General features: G+C 37.7%; 1 protein-coding gene across 19 annotated transcripts in view; it reads left to right on the forward strand.

Moving 5' to 3' along the window:
* The window catches only part of CLASP2 (cytoplasmic linker associated protein 2), a gene marked incomplete at both ends in the record, with an annotated part of 179,389 nt that extends 158,123 nt beyond the window's left edge, over positions 1-21,266 (forward strand). For all 19 annotated transcript variants that reach the window (XM_079712231.1, XM_079712234.1, XM_079712222.1 and 16 more), the window contains 9 exons: positions 677-820; positions 2,147-2,253; positions 3,951-4,104; positions 7,497-7,725; positions 13,537-13,730; positions 14,232-14,360; positions 17,539-17,745; positions 18,835-18,951; positions 21,180-21,266. In XM_079712231.1, the coding sequence (XP_079568357.1) occupies positions 677-820; positions 2,147-2,253; positions 3,951-4,104; positions 7,497-7,725; positions 13,537-13,730; positions 14,232-14,360; positions 17,539-17,745; positions 18,835-18,951; positions 21,180-21,266 (1,368 nt within the window). The remainder of the gene's footprint in view (positions 1-676; positions 821-2,146; positions 2,254-3,950; positions 4,105-7,496; positions 7,726-13,536; positions 13,731-14,231; positions 14,361-17,538; positions 17,746-18,834; positions 18,952-21,179) is intronic.
* Between the last annotated feature and the right edge of the window lie 477 nt (positions 21,267-21,743).

The raw sequence follows: 21,743 nt of genomic DNA on the forward strand, positions 1-21,743 counted from the left end.
TGGAACTGGAGTTCCACATGCCGCAGGGCAACTGGGCCTGTGTGCCACAACTAGAGAGCCCACGTGCTGCAACTACAATGCCCATACACTCTGGAGCCTGCGCACCACAACTACAGAGCCTGCACGCCACAACTACTGAGCCCATGTGCCTTAGAGCCCACACGCCACAACGAAAGATCCTGCGTGCTGCAACTAAGACCCGATGCAGCCAAAAGAAATAAAGAAATAAATATGTTAAAAAAAAAAAAAAGAATCCTATATTGAGAAAATGAAAATTAAAGTGCTAAGTTGCTCTTGATGGGCTTTGTATAGTTTAGGGATGTAGTTCCTTATTTCCATCCATCTTTCTTCTTGTAATAATTTTTTTAGGAAAACTGAAGTAGGAGCATATTGACAGAGTAATCCTAGAAACTGTCCGGTTGACTTTTGCCATTGATTGTTAGGTCGTATTTGTTATACTTTTCATATTCCTGTCTTACTTTAAAAAAATAAATGGTAAGTCAAATATTTTTTGATTTTATTCTTTCAGCAAAGAAATTTTAAAGCATATAAGAACATTTTTTTCCCTGGGAAAGATGGCCTTGCACTATTGAACAGAAATGTTGAGTGAAGAAAATGGTCTCCTTTGAGTAACCAAAATATATTCATATGCTTCTTGTATGTCTTTCTTTTCTAGGCAGCGCAGTCAGTCCTGATTTCCTTATTTGAACTCAATACCCCAGAGTTTACAATGTTATTAGGAGCTTTACCAAAAACTTTTCAGGATGGTGCTACCAAACTTCTTCATAATCATCTTCGAAACACTGGCAATGGAACCCAGGTCTTTTTCAGTTATTTTCTTGGCCATTGTATAATGTGATGACTGGTTAACAATAATTGTTTTTGTTTTTTTTACATGAAATAAACTTTGATCCTAATGTACAATTTTTGCATCTGTATTGGGCAGCATTTCCTGAGCAGAATTAAATATTTTCCTGGAAAGAATAGAGTTCTTAGGCCTATCGTGTTTCTATTATAATTTGGTGTACATTAGGATGGTGGTGAATGGTGGCCAGGGTATGAACAAGGAAAGTGAAATGTAGCAGAACTTAGATGAGGGCATCAGCTTTGCAAACCATGAGAATTAGGGCATGCTCTTTAGATGAACCAGTTCTTATTTGAGGACCAGAAAGGATGACTTATTCCAGGAATAACAAATAAGGCCCGAGGAGGGTAGTGCTTTAAAGGGTGTGTTCACATTTAATAATAACAGGCTTGTCAGCCCATAGGTGGTTGGATAACACAAGATTTTGTTTTGGAGAAGTAAGATCTGAGTAAATGAAACATTAGTGTTATATTTAAATGGTATCAAACCATTTACATAATATGCCTGAAGAATTGAACTTAAGTCTTAAAAAGACAAAGAGAGCGATACCTTTGCTAGTGGATAAAGGAGAAAGTAGATGCACTTATGGCAGGATTAAGGTAATGTCTAAGGGGAGAACAATCTGAGAACAATTTCTTGGGACCAAAGTCAGTTTTTTTAAAAGAAGGGGGAATTCCCTGGTGGTCCAGTGTTGAGAACTCTTCACATCCACTGCTGAGGGCCTGGGTTCAATCCCTGGTCAGAGAACCAAGATCCCACAAGCTGTGCGGTATGGCCAAAAAATAAAAATTAAAAAATTTTAAAAATCAAAGGAGAAAGTATTGTTTCATTATATTTTAAGAGATAGGCAAATTACTAACATGACCAGATTCTATTCCTTTGGTGTCTTTGTAAAAATCATTCGTAAATCAAACTCAAGAGGGAACAGAATTTGAGCATTCGTAATGGTTGGAGGAAGGAAAATTGGCTCAGAGCAGGGAGCTAATTTAAAATTGTTAATTTGGGATCTTGTTTAATCTTTGAGGAAAAAGATATTGTGGTAATATTTGAGAGAAGGAAGTGTGTGAGGAGAACAATAAAAAGGGTTAAAGAGCTAGATTTCTGAATGGGAAAAAAGTTTTTTCCCATGGAAACTAGAGATAAGTACATGAATATTTAAAATAATGACCTGTAAGTATGGCTCTCTCATGTTGTTCAACATCTTGATTGTATGGCTTCCTGAAGAGCCTTTTGGTTGAACTACCTGTCATATGTTAATGTTTATTTGACTCCGTCCATCAGGGTTCCATGGGGAGTCCTTTGACAAGACCAACACCACGGTCACCAGCCAACTGGTCCAGTCCTCTTACTTCTCCTACCAACACGTCGCAGAATACTTTATCTCCAAGGTAATAAAAGGGTTATTTTCCATCATGGTTTGTATTTGCAGATTCCCCATTCTTAGAAAAATGGACATTAATATAATTCCAGTTGATTTCTACTCAACTTGAAAGGTCTTAGACACATTGAAACTTAGCAAATTCAAAAAATGTTAAGTTTATTCCAAAACTAACCCTTTAGATTATAATAATGTGTAGGATATGGAACTGTTTTTTGTAAGTGACAGGAAAACTTAGGGACACAGCTTTTGGAAATTACTGCTTGTTGCATTAAATAGCATAGTTATGTTTCTCAGATATGCTGTATAAATCCATTAATTGCCAATTGTGTCTTTCAGTTATGTTACTCAATATAAGTGATGAGGTCAAGTTATAATATGAATATTTAGATCTAATATTGGCCAGCCATCTCTAAAAATAGAAGAAAAAATTAACCTTATAGACAAAAATGTAAAAATAAAGAACAAAAATAGGGAAGGGTTAAATATAAAATGGCAATACATATAGTTAGGAAAAGATGTGACTGTGAGATTGATAAGACATGAAATTTTCACACACTTGTGCAGTTCAAGCATGGGCTATATTTCAGATGAAGTTCTTAACTCATTAGTGGATTAACATTTTTTTCCCATCTCCTGGCCTTTTAAAAAATTTTGCCTAGGGAATTCCCTGGCGGTCCAGTGCTTAGGACTGCACGCTTCTACTGCAGGGGGCACAGGTTCAATCCCTTGTCAGGGAACTAAGATATCCCGCAAGCCTTGCAGCCAAAAAAGGTAAAATAAAATAAAAAAAAAATTTTAAATTAAAAAACTTTGTCTAGTGGGTCATATTTGTACTTACCAGCTTGATTTTTGTTATTAACCATATACCATAACATATGCTTCATCATATTCATTACAATTATAAGATGCTTCATTATACTGCAGACCGATTGCAAACTTATCGTCTAGCCTGCTTTTTCCATGTTATACATATGTGACAATTTTGATGGCTAAATTCCAGACTCAGTTGAATTTTAGAATCTGATTATAGAATTCAGATCAGTAACACTTATGTTCACTGTTAAAAATTCTCAGCCTTCTTACAGATTTATGTAAAATACAGTTATCTCCTCTTTAAGCAGTACCATTATTGTGAGTTAACCACAGGGGTTAGCAAATATTCTGTAAAGGGCCATATGGTAAATATTTTAGGCTTTGCAGGCAATTCAGTCTTTGTCACCTCTACTCAGCTCTGCTCCTGTAGTGTGAAAATAGCCATAGATAATAGCTAAATAAATCAGCATTGCTGTGTTCCAAAATTTTATTTATGGACACTGAAATTTTGGTTTTATGTAATTTTATTGTGTCATGAAATGTTATTGTTTTTATTTTTTTCTCAACTATTTAAAAATGTAAAAAAATTCTAAGATTTCAGGGATCGTAATTTGCTGGCCTCTGGTTAGTCAGAACATTTTTGAAGGTGAAAAGACAAACCAGTTGTTAAGGGCTGTGCATTCTAGAGTCACTGTAAGCTGCCCTTGATGGGCAAACAGTGGGACATGTTCTTTAGCCATTTGTAGCTGTCAGGTTTCGTTTTGCTAATTATGCTTTAGAGCATATACATTCTCTAATCCTGTCTTTATAAATATCCTGTGTAATCTCCTCAGATGTATTTGTATTTTAAAACTACACATAAATAAAAATTAATTGTTGTCTTTTTCATAGTGCATTTGATTATGACACAGAAAATATGAATTCTGAAGATATTTATAGCTCTCTTAGAGGTGTCACTGAAGCAATTCAGAATTTCAGCTTCCGCAGTCAAGAAGATATGAATGAGCCATTGAAAAGGGATTCTAAAAAAGATGAAGGCGATTCAGTGAGTATTTGAACATTATTACATTGTACATGTTTTCATTAAGAGTTTTTGATTTTGTTTTATTTTTAAACTTTGCTTTCTGTCACTTTCAAGGATAATTTTCCAGGGGTCAGTTACTCAGTATTTACTGAGTACCATGTGCCAGGTACTGTTCTGGGCAGAGTCGCTACCCTCAAGTTCCTCGTATATTTTTGGGTAGAGATGAGTACTGTGGAGTTCTAGGTTAGAATGTAAAGTGAATCTATTTTAGATTAAGTTGTAAGGGAAGATGACATTTGCATTGAGACCTAAATAAAGCCATACAAGATCTAGGAGAGAAGAATTCCATAAAAGAAGTAGCAAGTGCAAAGACCTTTAGATGGGAGCAAGTTTTGTACAGTTGAGAACCAGGATGAAAGCCAGTATAGGAACATGGGCCAGATCACGTGGCTCTTGTAGGACAAAATAAGGTGTTTAAACCTTTTTTATTCCTGTTCAGTGTAGTGGTAGTGATTTGTTTCATCAGTTTCTGCGGTTCCAATTAAGAATGTTATGACCCATCTTTCTGACATTTGTGAGTAGTATTATTCAGTTTGTACCCCGTCATTATACAAAAAAGTTCTTTTTTTTTACTCTGCTTCTTCTTAGACTTTTCTCTCACAGCTTAGACTTTTCTCAAAACAAGCTATCCCACCATTTCCTATGGAATCTGTGGTTTCTCAGTGTTTACAAAATTATAGAACATTGCAATGCTTCAGCAAATCTCTACAGGGCTCCCTGCTCTGCTTCCTGACTTCTTTCCTGCTATTGTTTTTCTCCCCGTGCCTGTATGGCAGATGAGCCTAGTAAACTGGATGTCAAAAACCTGCTTACCACTCGTATTTGAGGTTCCCTACCCTAAAAGCTGCCTATGGTACCAGTAACAGGTTACTAAGAGTCACTGCTTAATTGAGACTTTCTCCCCAGTGATAGCAGGGTACAGTGTCAGGAGCCCAAGTAGTGGATTCTGGCAAAAGTGAGTTTGGCATTTACTCACTAGTCAGATTATCACTGCTAAGCCTCCATGTCTTCCTAAGGAAAATAGGGATATTACTGCATACCTTAAAAATTATTATGCATATAATAAATCATATGACTCCATCCAGCCCAGACCTTTCTCCTGATTTCCAGATTCATACATCCAGCTGCTTGTTTGAACTCCTGATCTTTCCCATCTCAGTTGATAGCAGTGCTAGTTGCTCAGCCAAAAACCTTGGACAGAACAGTTGTCCTTGTCCCATCTCTTGTTCTCATCCTCCCTACTCGGTCCAGCAGGAAATCTGTTGACTCCATCTTCAAAATATAAGCCACAGTCTATACAGTAGACTTTTTTCCCTTTTTACCTCTCTGGCCTCATCTCCTACTACTCTCCTCTGCTTTAGCTACACGCTTCCTTGCTGTTCCTTCAACTTACTGGGCATGCTTTTTTTTTGGCTCTGTTGGGTCTTTATTGCTGCACACGGGCTTTCTCTAGTTGTGGCGAGCGGGGGCTACTCTTCTTGTGGTGCACCGGCTTCTCATTGCAGTGGCTTCTCTTGTTGTGGAGTACGGGCTCTAGGCGTGTGGGCTTCAGTAGTTGCAGCCTGCGGGCTTCAGTAGTTGCAGCACGCAGGCCCTAGAGCTCGTGAGCTTCAGTAGTTGTGGTGTGCGGGCTCAGCAGTTGTGGCTCGCAGGCTCAGTAGTTGTGGCACATGGGCTTAGTTGCTCCGCAGCATGTGGTATCTTCCCAGACTAGGGATCGAACCCATGTCCCCTGCAATGGCAGGCAGATTCTTAACCACTGCGCTGGGCATGCTTTTGCCTCGGGGCCTTTGTCTTGGCTATTCCCTCTGCCTTAAACATTCTTCCAGCAGATAGCCATGGCCAGTTTCCTCACTTCCTCCAAGTCTTTGCTCCAGTAGCTTCTCAGTGACCACCCTATTTAATCTTCAGTCTCCTCTCTCCCACCTCAGCACTCATAATCCCTTTAATACTGTACTGCCTCCCATACACTAATTACCTCCTGCTGTACCACATACTTTACTCATTCATTATGTTTCCTTAATGTCTCTGTCCCTCCACTAGAATGTAAACTTCATGAGGATAGACAGCATTCTCTCTGGTTTGTTCAAGAATATATCCCCAGTGCCAAGAATAATACCTAGCATGGAAAAGGCGCACAGCAAATATTTAAAGGATATTTGTGAAGCACCTAGCTAACGACTTGGCACAGAGTTGCTCAGTAGACGGTGGTAATGGTGATATTGATGATCATAATTGATATTTTGATAAGTATGTTAATATGCCCAAACTCCATCAGGCATCCTTCCAAAAGTTATGCAGTCCTTTTGGGACTTTTTAATTTTTTCTTAAGTAGGCCTTTTTTAAATTTGGTTTTCTTATACTTTGTTGACACACTGTCATTGTATAATTTACAACCTTAATAATGAAATCTGGGAGCTTTTAGTTCTGTGTTGCTAATGAAAGTCCTTTTGTATCTTTAACTGGCATAGAGAAACTGTTGCTAGTCACATTGTATATATTGTTTGATCAAGCCACTGGCAAGAAAACTATAGGAATCATTAGAGACAGCATTCTTCTTTTTTTAACATTTTTATTGGAGTATAATTGCTTTACAATGGTGTGTTAGTTTCTGCTTTATAACAAAGTGAATCAGTTATACATATACATATATCCCCATATCTCTTCCCACTTGTGTCTCCCTCCCTCCCATCCTCCCTATCCCACCCTTCTAGCTGGTCACAAAGCACCGAGCTGATCTCCCTGTGCTATGCGACTGCTTCCCACTAGCTATCTATCTTACATTTGGTAGTGTATATATGTCCATATATACACTACCACTCTCTCACTTTATCCCAGCTTACGCTTCCCCCTCCCCTGTCCTCAAGTCCATTCTCTAGGAGGAGAGACAGCATTCTTTTACAGTTCTTATTTGCCCTTATGGCTGTGGTTTCTTTACATCTCTTCTATAAACTGTGACTTTTTGCATGTAAGTTTTAACTCATCATGTTGATTTCCATTACTTAATTTTTTTTTGGCTGGTTATTGTTACCTTTTTTTTTTTTTTTTTGCGGTACGCGGGCCTCTCACTGTTGTGGCCTCTCCCATTGCGGAGCACAGGCTCCGGACGCGCAGGCTCAGCGGCCATGGCTCACGGGCCCAGCCGCTCCGCGGCATGTGGGATCCTCCCGGACTGGGGCACAAACCCATGTCCCCTGCATCGGCAGGCGGACTCTCAACCACTGCGCCACCAGGGAAGCCCTATTGTTACCTTTTTAAAACAGCCTTTGAAGCAGTAGGGAAATATCTTTTTAGAATTTCAAAGAGATTTAAAAAGGAGTTAATTTGCTCTGCCTTCCCCTTCCCATTAATAGACATGTGGCGGTCCTGGGATGTCTGATCCAAGAGCAGGAGGTGATGCTACTGACTCAAGCCAAACAGCCCTTGATAATAAAGCTTCATTGCTCCATTCGATGCCTGCTCACTCCTCTCCACGCTCTCGAGACTATAATCCGTATAACTACTCAGATAGCATCAGTCCCTTCAATAAGTCTGCCCTCAAGGAAGCCATGTTTGATGATGATGCTGACCAGTTTCCTGATGGTATGTCCTGGGTCCTGCTGCTACTGTCTGTGTTTTGGAGAACTGGTAATCAACGAAGCAAATGAAATATGCATGCTCTTTTATTGTAACTCCCTAAAAAGTAAGGATCTTTGGGGGTGGGAACGTTCTCTCCCATCTTCTAGGAGCTCATTTCTAGTGGTTTGTTGGTTTTCTGACCCTGAATAAGAGACAGATTAATCATCCTAATATCATCCTTGAAATCAACACTTATGATTTCATACTTAGGTAATTTCTGATTTTCCCTTTATTCCCTCAGTGTTGCTGTCAGTGAACATATTTCTGCATAAAATTTATGTACACATACAGGTAATTCTAAGAGATTTCTAGGGATAGAATTGCCCAGTTAAGGGATATCTGTAAGTTTGTTTTGAGAGTTACTACCAATTACCAACTCAAAACACTTGGCCAGTTTAAGTAGTACTGATTTCCTCACCAACCCAGAATGTTTAAGTGTTTTTATTTTTTGTCATTGTGATGGATATAAAATAGGTCATCCTAATGAGCATTTCCTTAATTGTTAGGAAGACTGAGAAATTAGATATCAGATTATTTTTTAATTTTTCTAATTTTGATGAATAGAAAAATATCTTCAGTTCTGAATTTCTTTGATTACTAATGAGGTCAATGAATCATATTTTGGCAAACATGTCATGTTAAGAGACTTAATATATCACATATATCACAAAGGCAAAATTATGACAACATGCCAAACTGTCTAAATTACATAAGAATCTATAAAATCGCCACAATTATGCACTTTGGTGTATTTTAATCTATCATAAATAGTTGACTATGCTGTTGAGGTTTAGTCATGATAGCAGCATAACAGAAGTGTGTGAATTGGACCTAGCAGCAAAGTGCCCTTGGAACCCTGCGTAGTAGCAACAGCCTGGTGATTGAGACCTAGCTTTAGCAGCTTAATTTAAATTGGTTTTAAATTATTTATGCACAGAGGTCACAACTGACATTTCTTGCTTCGGCTCCGCTATATATATGTATATCTCACATATATATGCACTATATAGGTGTGTGTATATATATATATATATATATCTACATATATATGTAGGTTTTTTTTTAAAGTATTATTTCAAAATAGTCAAAAGCTTAAAAGTTGGGAGTACAGTAGAAGGAACTTTTTCTTGAACCATCTGAGAGTAAGTTGCCAAACTGACGCTCCATCACTTCAAATACTTTAGGACATATTTTCTATAAACAAAGACAGTTCTCCTGCATAATTACAATATATTCATCAAAGTCAGGGAATTATCAGTGCTACATTGACAACTACCCATCCTTAGAGTTTTTCCACTTGTCCCGATAATATCTTATAGTGGATTATCCAGTTCAGAATGTCATGTTGCATTTAATCATCACGTCTCCTTCAGTGTCCAGTCTTTTCTTGGCTTTCATGACCGTGGCACTTTTGATGGTTAAAGACCAATTATTTTGTAGCATTTCCCTCAATTTAGGTTTGTCTGATGTTTTCTTATGATTGGATTCAGATTTTGTACTCTTGGCATCAGTATCACAGAAGTGTCAGTGCATCTTTCAACTAATACATGATTTCCCTTTGCCCCAAGATTGGTGATGTAATTTTGATCACTTGATTATGGTGCTGCTAACAGGCTTCTCCACTATGAAGTTACTCATTTTGTAATAAGTGTTTTGTGGAGAGGTACTTTAAAACTAAATATCCTGTTCCTCATTAAACTTAAATTTTATTTACTTAAAAAAATAAATATTTATAACTGTACAGACACATAGTTTCCTGTTGTATTCAATGGGCTATAATGTTTAACTGTCATTATTTATTTTGATGCTCCTTAATTTGACCATCAGGATCCCATTCAAGCTGGCTTTTGTGTCCTTTTAACATGTCCCCATTCTTACATTCTGACAGAGAAAAATCTTATACTGTCCTTGCTTCAGTCCTGGAATCAACCATTTCTCCAAGGATCGATCCTTGGTTTCTTTTAACAGAAAATGGTCTTTAAAGACTAAAGTCTGGGCACTAGGTGTACTCACTGCTGGTGGGACATCACTGCTCCCCAGACCTCTAAGTGACTAGAGCTAGGGAGTGTGTGTGTTTGTGTGTGCACGTGCGTGTGTGTACACGCATGCACGCTGATTTATATCTATTGCTGTATCTGTCAAAAGCTATGTGTTTATACCAATAACTCCAATTCTAGTCTAGCACCATGAGATTAATTTTAGTTTCTCCCTTTCCATATTAATAACCCCCTGTGAGAAACCTGACTTCCGTTATCTTGAATATACTTACTTATTTTATCAATCCTCCTGTGTGCAGCCAGTTCTCCATCTCTGCCACCACCTCCTCACCTGCACGGATGCACTCCCCACCCTGCTGGGCTCTGCCATTCCACCCTCAACTTCCTTGGCCTCAGTGCCATTCTGCTTGGGCTCTGACACATCACACCTGGTTGCCACTACATGTGGACACACTTCTTGTTCTAGCTGAGCTCTGAAACCCTATCCTTCCCACTCTCACGTGTGGAAACCCTCCGTACTCTGCCTGGGAATCTGTCCCCAGGCCTGTAATTTTGATAAATGGAAAAATATCTTCATTTTATGAGATTGAGGAATTGTGTTTTTACCAGCTTCTCATGTTGAGGCTTGATATATCACAAGTACCACAAAGCCAAAATTATGACAACTTAGCAAGATCACCCCCTTATTGTCTAATTCTCTTCTCCTTTACTAAGGATCACATATTTCTCATTTGTTAAAGGAAAATATCTTTGGAAGTAATATAACTGAAACCTAACTGGGTAGAATATTTTTGAACTTGAGAACGTTATTTCTTCGCAGCATAATACTTGATTGACTTCTGAAACATTTGAAGATAGATAAGCCTTCAGTTACACCAAAATAGTAGTTGTTCCAAGCTTCATATAGCAATTGTTTTCATTTACTGTCTGTTTTCTTTTTTAAATTTGAGGTGGGGAAGACCTTATTTGACATTATTTTATTGTAAACATTGCTGACATTATCTTTTTTAATGTATTGACCTCCATTTTGCTGTTTTGATTTTTCTTTTATGCCCTGCCCCCAAGTAAAATTTCTCCTTATTTTGTTTTTAAAATATAAAACTTTTGGCGGGAGATAATTATTTTGTTCAAGTAGGAATTTGTTTTAAAATTCTGAGACATATTAAGTATCTCTCTTACTCAGATGTGTCTGTACATATTACAGACAGATACACACATTAGTGATACATTTATCAAAACTAACAAGTCAAACCCACTAATGGCCAGTTCTAATTATGACCTTTGTAAAGTTCACCGGGGACTATAATATTCCAGAATATGTACTACCTCTAGTGAGGATGATACTGTTATTCAAGGGAGACTCATATTTCAGGCCCAGGTCCTCACCATGACCCTAGGAAGTGCGTGCTATTTTCCCATTTTACTGATAAGAAAACCCAGCCTCCACAGTAATTGAGAGCGTACTCCTATCACACAAAGGCTAAGGGGCAGAGGCTTGGTGAGACTCCAGAACCTGTGTTCTTTTCACAGAACAACAATGTTTCTGTGTGTCAGAAGAGGAAATACAGTTGATTATACTTTATCTTAGTTAATTCAGTACGTTAGGCTTATCTCATTTGTATGACATAAATAGTTCAGTTTTTTAACAAATAATTTATGTGCTTTCTTTGGCAGAAGTTATTTTCCTGTTAGTCATCTGTCCAGACCATTATATGACAAGTCATTTCTAATTATCTTCTAGAGTAATTACAAAGCCTATATTCATGAAGAGGAGAACTGAGTTCCTTTGAAACAAAGCATTTTCTTGAGATTTCCCTTTATTCAGCTGAAATAAAATATACTCTTATCAGAATGATTTTATGACATCTTTGAAAGTCTGATAATGTAACTTCACAGGAGTGATTTTTGAGCGGTTTATAGAGATGCATTGATCCTGCTGCAGTAGTTCTTGTTAAGCCAGCAATATTGTTCTAATGTTGGTCTATACAAATGAAATTATTATAAGACAGTTTTTATTCTCCAAGTTAAGATCTTTGAACTCAAATTTCTTATTTTTCATGGTTTTGCTCTGCATTTTGCAGAGGTTCTTCCTGATCTTCCAAAACCTAATTTAGTTCTCCTCAGTGATCATTCTTTCCAGATTATCTCAAGTTTTTAAATTCAGTAATCACATTTTGTGCTCTGTGTATGAGTGTTTGGGGACCAGAAGTTCTTCGTGCTCTTATTATAGTTCCACGAAAGTTGTCCTAACAAACTTCCTTTTTTATAGGCAGTGAATATTATCATTACATTTTGGTTCAATTTCCCTTCCCTATCATCTGTTAGTTTTATTCCAGTAGAAGTTGTCTGTTCTAGTAGTTCAGCTTGATTTCCTTTCCTCAGGTTTCTGAATCCTCTTAAGTGAAATATAACTTTTCTTTCCCTACTTGTAGTTGTGGGTTCCCTGAGACCTATAATTTCAGGCCATTGGTATCTCTAGGTCAGTGGCTAACCAGCTGGCAGGATGAGGCACAGTAGCTTCTGTTTTTATGGACCAGTTGTGAACCATCTGGCAAACTACAACCTCAAGGTTCACTTTTGGGAAAAGTGCTCTTTCCTCCTGAGCGTTTCCTTTTGTAGGCAGCAACCCTCTCCAAAAGGCCAGCATACTCATGCCAAGTGAAGCCACAGAGAATACAGCTCCACAGTGTTAGCTGTCTTTCCTGGAGACTTGGGAGAGGGAGTGACCCCAGGTGTACCTTCTAGGCTCAGGCACCATGTTCTGTGATTATTTTATTCCAGAGAATGAGTTAGAAGGGAAAAGAATCTATGGCACAAGCTCAAGCAAATGCCTGCCTAAGTCCCTCAAACCTGAATTTATCATGTATTTTATTACCAAAAGAATTTAGGAAGAACTCTGGTATTTTTTAATGTTCTAATGTGAACTTTTGGATTTAACTGTCTTTCCTACAAAGATTTCTCAAAGCATTATCTGATGACTTTGAAAAATAAACAGTGTGTCCTTTAATATTCATAAAATTCTTGAGTTCATAATTATACTTTAAAAAAAGAAAGCAAAAACAAATGAAAACTCCTTGATAACCACTGGGCCCAACTCTTGACTCAGAAATTTAAAGGGAAATATATTAGGTATTCTGCCTTTTCTATCAAACTGTATTTCAGGGCAATCAAAATAGCTCTAGTTGATAAACTCACTCTCTCAGAAGAATTCCAACCCATTTTTAACTCCTAATAAAATAATTGATTCAGCAACATCAGTGGGTGAAATCATTAGTTAAAAGGTTGACGGGGAATTTTACAATGGTGGGATCAAGTTGTTACCAGTTAAATCCAGTGATCATTTATTAGTATCGCTGAAAATTGAGTACCCAGACACTGTGAGCCTCCTGGCATGACAACATAGAAGTGCATGCTGAAGTGTGTAAGGATGAAATGATACATTTGGGATTTGCTAAAAATTTTTCAGAAAAAAGTTGGGGGGTGGTACGAAGATGATGTAAGAATGGTAAAATCTTAATAATTTTTAAATCTGGTGATGGGTACATGGGGGTTCATTATACAATTCTCCTGTTAATTTTTATTATAAATGGTTTTAAACTAGCATTGAGGTTTTGGGGATGACAAATGGAAAAGAATATTACTTGGTCATTTTTCTTTGTTTTTGGGGTTTTTTTACAAGCAACTTTCTGTTTGTGTTTCATGTTATAACGTTGTCATCCCCATACTTGTGAAAGTTGACCTATAAAGTTACAGAATTAACATCATGTCCTTATGACAGATCTTTCCCTAGACCATTCTGACCTGGTTGCAGAGTTATTGAAGGAGTTGTCTAACCATAACGAACGTGTAGAAGAAAGAAAAATCGCCCTCTATGAACTCATGAAACTGACACAGGAAGAATCTTTCAGTGTTTGGGATGAACACTTCAAAACAATATTACTTTTATTGCTTGAAACCCTTGGGGATAAAGAGGTAAAATGGCAGAATATGTAAACAATAGCCTGTTTTTCCTGTCTTGGATTGCCTGTCATTGCCTATTAATCAAGTGCTACACAGATTTGGAAATTGGGAAAATGAGTCTTTTCTGCTGCTTCTTTCTGCCTGAAATTTTCACTGTAAAGTACTTTTTCTTCCCAACCAAGCAGCTCAGTGATTTTCAACAGTTGACAACAGGGAAAATGAAAGGTTGCTGACAAAATTTTTTAAAGGAGAGTACTTTTTTTTTGCATATTTGAATTCGTTGTTCAAAAGTAAAACTTCCTTTTTAATAGAATGTAGTGGTTCTTGGTTTCTTTAAGAAGTATTAGTTTTCAACTAGAGATGTGAAAACTTAATTGTGTAATATACCGCATATTTTATGCAGTTGTCTACAATTCCCCCAACCCATATTAAGACCCTTAAGTTACAGAAATGGAAAATATAAAGATCGTCTACAGCCCAAAATATTAAAAACATTAAAATATTTCTTCTTAGCCTACAATCAGGGCTTTGGCATTAAAGGTTTTAAGAGAAATCCTAAGGCATCAACCAGCAAGATTTAAAAACTATGCAGAACTGACTGTCATGAAAACACTGGAAGCACATAAAGATCCTCATAAGGAGGTAAGTGACCTGACAGTACTTCTGATATTATTGCATGAAACATGCAAATGTTGTTTGAAAGTACTCTTAGCAAGCATTTTCTTGTTTTTTTTTTTTTTTTTTTTTTTGTTTTGTTTTGCTGTATGTGGGCCTCTCACTGTTGTGGCCTCTCCCGTTGCGGAGCACAGGCTCCGGACGCACAGGCTCAGCGGCCATGGCTCACGGGCCCAGCCGCTCCACAGCACGCGGGATCTTCCCGGACCGGGGCACGAACCCGTGTCCCCTGCATTGGCAGGCAGACTCTCAACCACTGCGCCACCAGGGAAGCCCAGCAAGCATTTTCTTAATGTTCAAGGTAGTATCTGATTGAGAAGCAAACATATAATCTTTTCTGTTTAACTAATTATATTGATACCATGGCCTTTTACCTAAAATAGGTGAGCTCTAGGATATAATTTATCTGATTTCATTTTCTCCTATAATTCACTTTTAGATTTCCATTTAGAGTTCACCAATCTTAACTTCACTTTCCATTTACCAATAAGAATTTGGTTTTTTAAAATAACTAATGAAGATAAGAATCATTGTTATTTTAGAGTGGTAAATTGCCTATAGGAGCTAGATGTCTGTTAAAAGTTTTCTCAGTAAAACAATGAGGACAGCTTTCCTGAAAGAGTCCTGTAAACCTGTCTTGTTACATTATAGTCAGGATATCCCCATCATGACCAATGACACTGATGAGATAATCAGTGAGATGAGATAATCATAAGGACTTTTATTAAAATAATTAGAAAAGCAAGTTTCAAATAGGGACTGCAACTCTAAGAGAAAGCATCAGAGCAATACATAAGCAAAAGACAAGTCAAAAAAAAGAAAGTTAAAACAGCCGTGAGACAAAATAGATTAAAGTTAAGCATAAGATTTAAAACTGTAAAACTCTCAGAAGAAAGCATAGGTGTGAATCTTTGTTACCTTGAGTTAGGCAATAGTTTCTTAGATACAATACCAAAAGCAGAAACAATCAACAAGGAAAAAAAAGAGTAAATTGAACTTTATCAAAATTAAAAACTTTTTATACCTTTCTCATCACCTCCATCTGAGCCATCCACTTCTTTCACCTGGATTTCCATAGTAACCTCCTAACTGGTCTCCCTGCTTTGGCCCTTAATTCCTTTTACCTTATCCTTAACACAGCAGAGTAACCCCATTAGAATGTAAAGCAGACCTTGCCACTCAGCCTTGCCAGGGCTCCACTTTTAACTCAGAGTCAAAGTCCTTACAGGACACCACCTAACATGCTCCTTCTCACCACCCTGAGCACATCTTTTTCTTTACCCTTTTCTCCTTCTATCCCAGCCTCATTGATTCCCTTGCTACTTCTGGAAACTGCCAGGCACACTCCTTTTTTAGGACCTTGTTTACTCTGCCTGGAACTCTGTGACCCCCAGATATCTATATGGCCATCTCCCTCCCCTTTTAAAACTTTTTACTAAAAAGTCCCTCAGAGATACCTCCCTTGATATCTCTTATTTAATTCTGTAACATGACTGCCCCTCACTCCCCATATTCTTTATCATGCTATGCACTTTTCTGTTTTCCCTAGTAATTATCCGTATACTAGGTAATTTACATATTTATTATGTTTCTTGTGGATCACCCATCCTCTACCCTCCATTTAATCTCCATGAGGGCAAAGCTCTTTCGTTTTTCTGTCTGGTGGTGTTTAATGATGTATCCCAAGTGCATAGAATTGTACTATGTATAGTAAATACTTAGTAAATATTACTTGAATGTGTGGATGGATATTAAAAAAAAAAAAAATTAAAAACTTTTGTGCTTCAAAGGATGCTCTCAGGAAAGTCAAAAGACAACCCATAACGTAGGAGAAAATTTTTGCAAATCATGTCTGATAAGGGACTAACCACCATAATATCTAAAGAACTCTCATAACTCAACAATGAAAAGGTAAAAACTCAGTTTTTCAACGAGCAAAGGATCTGAGTTGACATTTCTTCAAAGAAGATATACAAATGGCCAATAAGCACATAAAAGGATTCTCACCCTCATTAGTCTTTAGGGAAATGCAGCTAAAACCACAATGAAATACCACACTTCACACACATGATGAAGAACGATAATAAGAAATGTTGGTGAGGATACGAAAAAATCGAAACCCTCTGGGTAATTCACTTTTCAGAAGCTGTGACTGTGAATCTTATAGGAGAGTGAGCCATAACTTTTAAGTCTACCTGGATTTTTAATCCCGATTTTTTTAAAAATCCACTTGTTGTTTAGTAGTGGTACATCTGTAGCATCTTGCTGAAGGCTTAAAAAAACTATGTAATATTTGTACTTTAGTTATCCACCTTCTGACCTAAATAAGGCCTTGTAGCATACCAGTTTTTACCAAAGATAAAATTGACATTCTTAAGCTGTTAGAGCTGAAATTAGCCCTAGGTCTTCTGACTTGCAGTGTATTTTCCACTATACCTTTTTAAGTACCTCTCACAGATTGAGAGCACAAATGAGACAATACCGAAGTAGCAGCAAAAGCAATAATTTTTACATGTTTTCAAGACCATCTTTAGAGATTACAGATTCCAATAAAAATATAGATAACTGTTTCTTCTCTTCATTGCAGAACCAGTGTTTTACCCTCCCCAAGTCCAATATAGAAGGAAAGAAAATCATTATGAACAGTAGGGGAAATAGCCTGTTAACTTGATAACATATTAATGAAATGATTTTTATTTTATTTTGTTAATAATGTGATAAAAGGCACAAGCCCTCCTGGAGTTGGGGGTCCTAACAATGAGCAGGGTCTCAGCGTGGCTGATGCAGAGGACTCCAGTCACAGTGTAGTCTAGGTGGACAGAGCCTCCACTCCCCTGCAGAACTAGACCACAATATCATGTTAAAGTTGCTTTTAATCACTGAATCAAGCCAACATTAAGAGAACACAAATGAAGGAAGAATGATGTAAAAAAGCACCATGTTTCCATCTTCTAGCTTCAACAGTTATCACCGTTTTACCAAACCTGTTTTATCTGTACCCTCACCTTTTATGTTTGTTTAGTGTTTTCAAAGAAAATCCCAGATATCATGTCCTAGGATATATTTCAAGAAGTGTATACATCCAGGCCACAGTGTAAGTTTTACAAAATTACTTCCCTGCTAAATGTTGACCTCTTTGTTTTAGGTGGTGAGATCTGCTGAGGAAGCTGCGTCAGTGTTGGCCACTTCAATCAGTCCGGAGCAGTGCATCAAAGTGCTTTGTCCCATCATCCAAACTGCAGATTACCCAATTAATCTGGCTGCAATCAAAATGCAAACAAAAGTGATAGAGAGAGTTTCCAAGGAAACCCTTAACCTGCTTTTGCCAGAGATTATGCCAGGCCTAATACAGGTAAGCAGCAAAGCTTGGAGGAATAAGCTATGTGTGATGCATTTGGGACTCAGTTATTTTAGGCACTTGCCAGGCAACACTAGTGGCATGACCAAGCCTTCCTGCTGTCTTAGGTGTTCGGAGCAAAGACTTTCTGTAATTAGCTCTGTGTGTGTGTGGTAGAATATACATAACATAAAACTTACCATTTAGCATGGTAACTTACCATTTAATGTGGTTTTTTTTCTATGCATACAAACCCATACATATAAATACTTTTAAAAATGGGATCATATTTTGTAACATGCTTTGCTTAACTTAATCATAGATTGTGAACTTTTTCCATCCAATAAATAATATTCTATAATGTAATTTTAATGACTAATATTACATAGTATGTATATTAAGATCCCTCCTGAAGAGAGTTAATCATTCATTTCTTTGTGCTTCTACAGTATTACCTTTGTGACTCTGTTCTAAGCCGAATACTACTAAATTGTGAGGTCCTTGACTACTAAATTGTGAGGTCCTTGAAGATAAGATCCAAATCTTTTCCTTTCTTATCTGTGCTTTGGTGCTAAGAACAGAATATACGTAATAGGTGTGTGTCATACATATAGTGGGTACTGAATAAATGTCTGTTGGATGAATAACTTAGAGTAATGGTAGGGATGGGCCAGATGTTAAGCTTAATTCAGCCTGGATTACAGGAGTACCTTGACTGCCAGGCCAAGGAGTTTAGGTTTTATTCAATAGTGAGGAGCTGTTGAATTCACTACAGCTGAATGCTTTAGGAAGGTTAATTCAGAGACTTTGGCAGGGTGGATTGGCAGAGGGGCAGGCCCAGAGTCAGAGGATTGCAGCTTTCTAAGCTAAGTAAGAAAGAACCCGACAAGGAAGTCTGACAGTGGAGTGGGGATGCCGAAGGGGAGGTGGAGGAGGGAAGGGCACGTCTCTGCCTGAAAAGGTGAGAAATTAACTTTGTCCAGTCAGTAAAGCTCTCTCTCCTCAGCACACTTGGGATCTCCTCTTTGAGTTGCACTTCTGTCTCTGTGGAGTGGTACTTTCCTCAGATCCTGCAGGAGTGCTAACAAGGACTTTTCTTCCCAGGGTTATGATAATTCGGAGAGCAGTGTTCGGAAAGCTTGTGTCTTCTGCCTGGTGGCTGTTCATGCGGTAATTGGTGATGAACTAAAACCACATCTCAGTCAGCTCACTGGCAGTAAAGTAAGTAGTGCTGCTCTGTTCTAAAGATGGTGGCTGTGGGTCCTTCTTCAAAATTTAGTTCTTTGAGTGTGTTAAAGAGTAAATTTGGGGGCTTCCCTGGTGGGGCAGTGGTTGAGAATCCACCTGCCAATGCAGGGGACATGGGTCCAGGAAGGTCCCACATGCTGCGGAGCAGCTAAGCCCGTGCGCCACAACTGCTGGTCCTGCGCTCTAGAGCCCACGAGCCACAACTACTGAAGCCCGCGCGCCTAGAGCCCGTGCTCCACAACAAGAGAAGCCACCACAATGACAAGCCCAAACCGCAATGAGGAGTGGCCCCCTTTCGCCGCAACTAGAGAAGGCCTGCGTGCAGCAACGAGGACCCAGTGCAGCCAAAAATTAATTAAGTAATTAATTAATTTAAATAAAAAGAGTAAATTTGTTGTTCGGATTTTAATTAGGCTTTGCGAATCCAACTTATTCCTCTTACCGTTGCGGTTTAGCTGTTTGTACTTTCACATCTGTTACTCAGGTGAGGTCAGCGGTTTGGTAGGGTGGTTGGTAGACTGCTGTGAAAAAAATGCTTACAGCTTCTGGTTATTTATTGATCACCAACTGACTCTCCTCACTCCCACACCCAAATCCTTACCCCCAAGGGCTGTTTAATTAAGAATAAATAGTAGTTATATATCCATGGATTTATATGTCCCCAAATATGGAACAATTGAACATTTAAAAAATTTTCCTTTATGAACTATGATAATCAAGTATTTGTTTCTCTTCTTTCTGTTCTTATTATGATCACAATAAATGTTTAACTTTGATTTGTTATGTTAAAATGAATTTTCCAATTAGTCCTTAAGATGCAAAAAAACACAAATCAGTCTTGCTTTCTTCATTTCTTTGATACTATCAAAACCTTGAAATTTGTTCTAAGGGGTGAGGATAAACTATGATTGTTGAATTACGGTTTATGAACCAGTTAACTGGCAAGACACTCACCTTCATATAAAAGTTTCCCCAAATCCTAACAGTTGTCATTACTATGATCAAATTTATTTTTTAAGTAGCAAAGGGAAGAAAAAATACATAGAAGGAAAAAGAGCTCAGGTATATACCTTACAATAAATACCTATACAAGTTATAGATAGATTAAAGCAGTGGTTCTAGGGACTTCCTGGAGGTCCAGTGGTTAACACGCTACGCTTCCACTGCAGGGGGCACAGGTGTGATCCCTGGTCAGGGAACTCAGATCCCACATGCTGTGTGGCGTGGCCGAAAGAAAAAGCAGTGGTTCTTAACCTTTTCTGTGTTACAGACCACTTTGAGCTTTAGGTATAATCTCATCCCAAGAAAAATAAATGCATACAGATAAATTTTACACATAGTTTCGTTGGGGGGGCATTCAGTGAGCCTCTGAATCTTGTGGACACCAGGTTTAAAAACCCTTCGGTCAAAGACAATGTTAAAAAAGCAAACGTTGAACAACAAAGTGGTTTTCAGAGAAAAATGTATCCTGAGTTTTGTCATAAGTTTAAGTTATGTCCTGAAAATCCAGAGTTGTCTGTAGAAGAATTAAAATTCAGCACTCTACCAGAATACTAGGCAGCCAGTAGTAATGTGAAGACAGTAGGTGGGAAAAATATCTGAGAATGACATTAGGTGAAAAAAAAGTAGAAAACAGAATTGGATGTGCTTTGATTCCAGACTAAAAATATGATCTCATACAATAAAGACTGCAAAATGACACAGAGAAATCAAAAACATTCTTGTTAGGAGAGCAGTGATGTAGTTGTCTGAGATCTTGGAGCCCAAGTGCCTAATTGCCTCTCCTGGCCCACTTCTCTCTACCCCTGTGACCTTAGGCAGGGATGGCACATCCTGTATCTCGATTTCCTCATCTGTAAAATGTTGTGAAGATAAAAAGAGAATTTAAGGCAGTATATTGTATAGCACATACTGCTCAAGTGTTTATCATTATTGTCTTAATGGTGACTTCTTTTTCTAAGTTTTGTATGTTATCACTGTAACATTTTTTGAAAGGCATGCTAGAATACTCAGTCCTGAACAAACTGAGACTTAAATTTTTTTTTTGAAATTCTTAATTATCAACAGTAACTGGGGCATTATAATAACCCCTCAGTCTAAAATATCTTTTGAAGCTCACATATGTATAATTTTTTTTAATGAGCATCTTACAATAATTTAGAGCAGCTTTCTCAAATGACATGTTTGGCTTGAATCTGCAGATGAAGCTACTGAATCTTTACATCAAACGTGCACAAACAGGTTCTGGAGGAGCTGATCCCACTACTGATGTTTCTGGACAAAGTTAGTGAAGCTGATGGAAGCGAACCAGGTCTCTCAAAGAAAGAACAGACAGACCACCCTCATCAATGAAAGGAAAATTTCAAATACATCTTTTGGAAGTTACCATTGTTTCCCAGTTTTAGTTTTTTGTTTTGTTTTGTATTTTCTGTAACAGAGGGCTATCCTCAATCTGCATGTAACTTTTATGATAGTTATTCCAAATTCAAAAGAAGCAGTATTAACATCAGTTGGTCAATACAAAGTAATTTTTAATCTAATTCATCATTTCACGTTTTACTTCTTTGTCCTCCCATTAACCTTTGCCAGTGTTATGACTGTATACATTTTTTTAAATGCTGGTTAAACAGGAATGCTTAAAGCTTTAAAAGTTTAACAGTCTAAAACATTTTTTGGCCTTTATTCAAATGCAAAATAATATTTTTATTGCTACTTTGAGTTCCATATCATGTCCTATGCTAGAAATATTGAAATGATGTGAAATA

The sequence above is a fragment of the Hyperoodon ampullatus genome, assembly GCF_949752795.1.
Source record: "Hyperoodon ampullatus genome assembly, chromosome: 10".
NCBI classification, from domain to species: Eukaryota; Metazoa; Chordata; class Mammalia; order Artiodactyla; family Ziphiidae; genus Hyperoodon; species Hyperoodon ampullatus.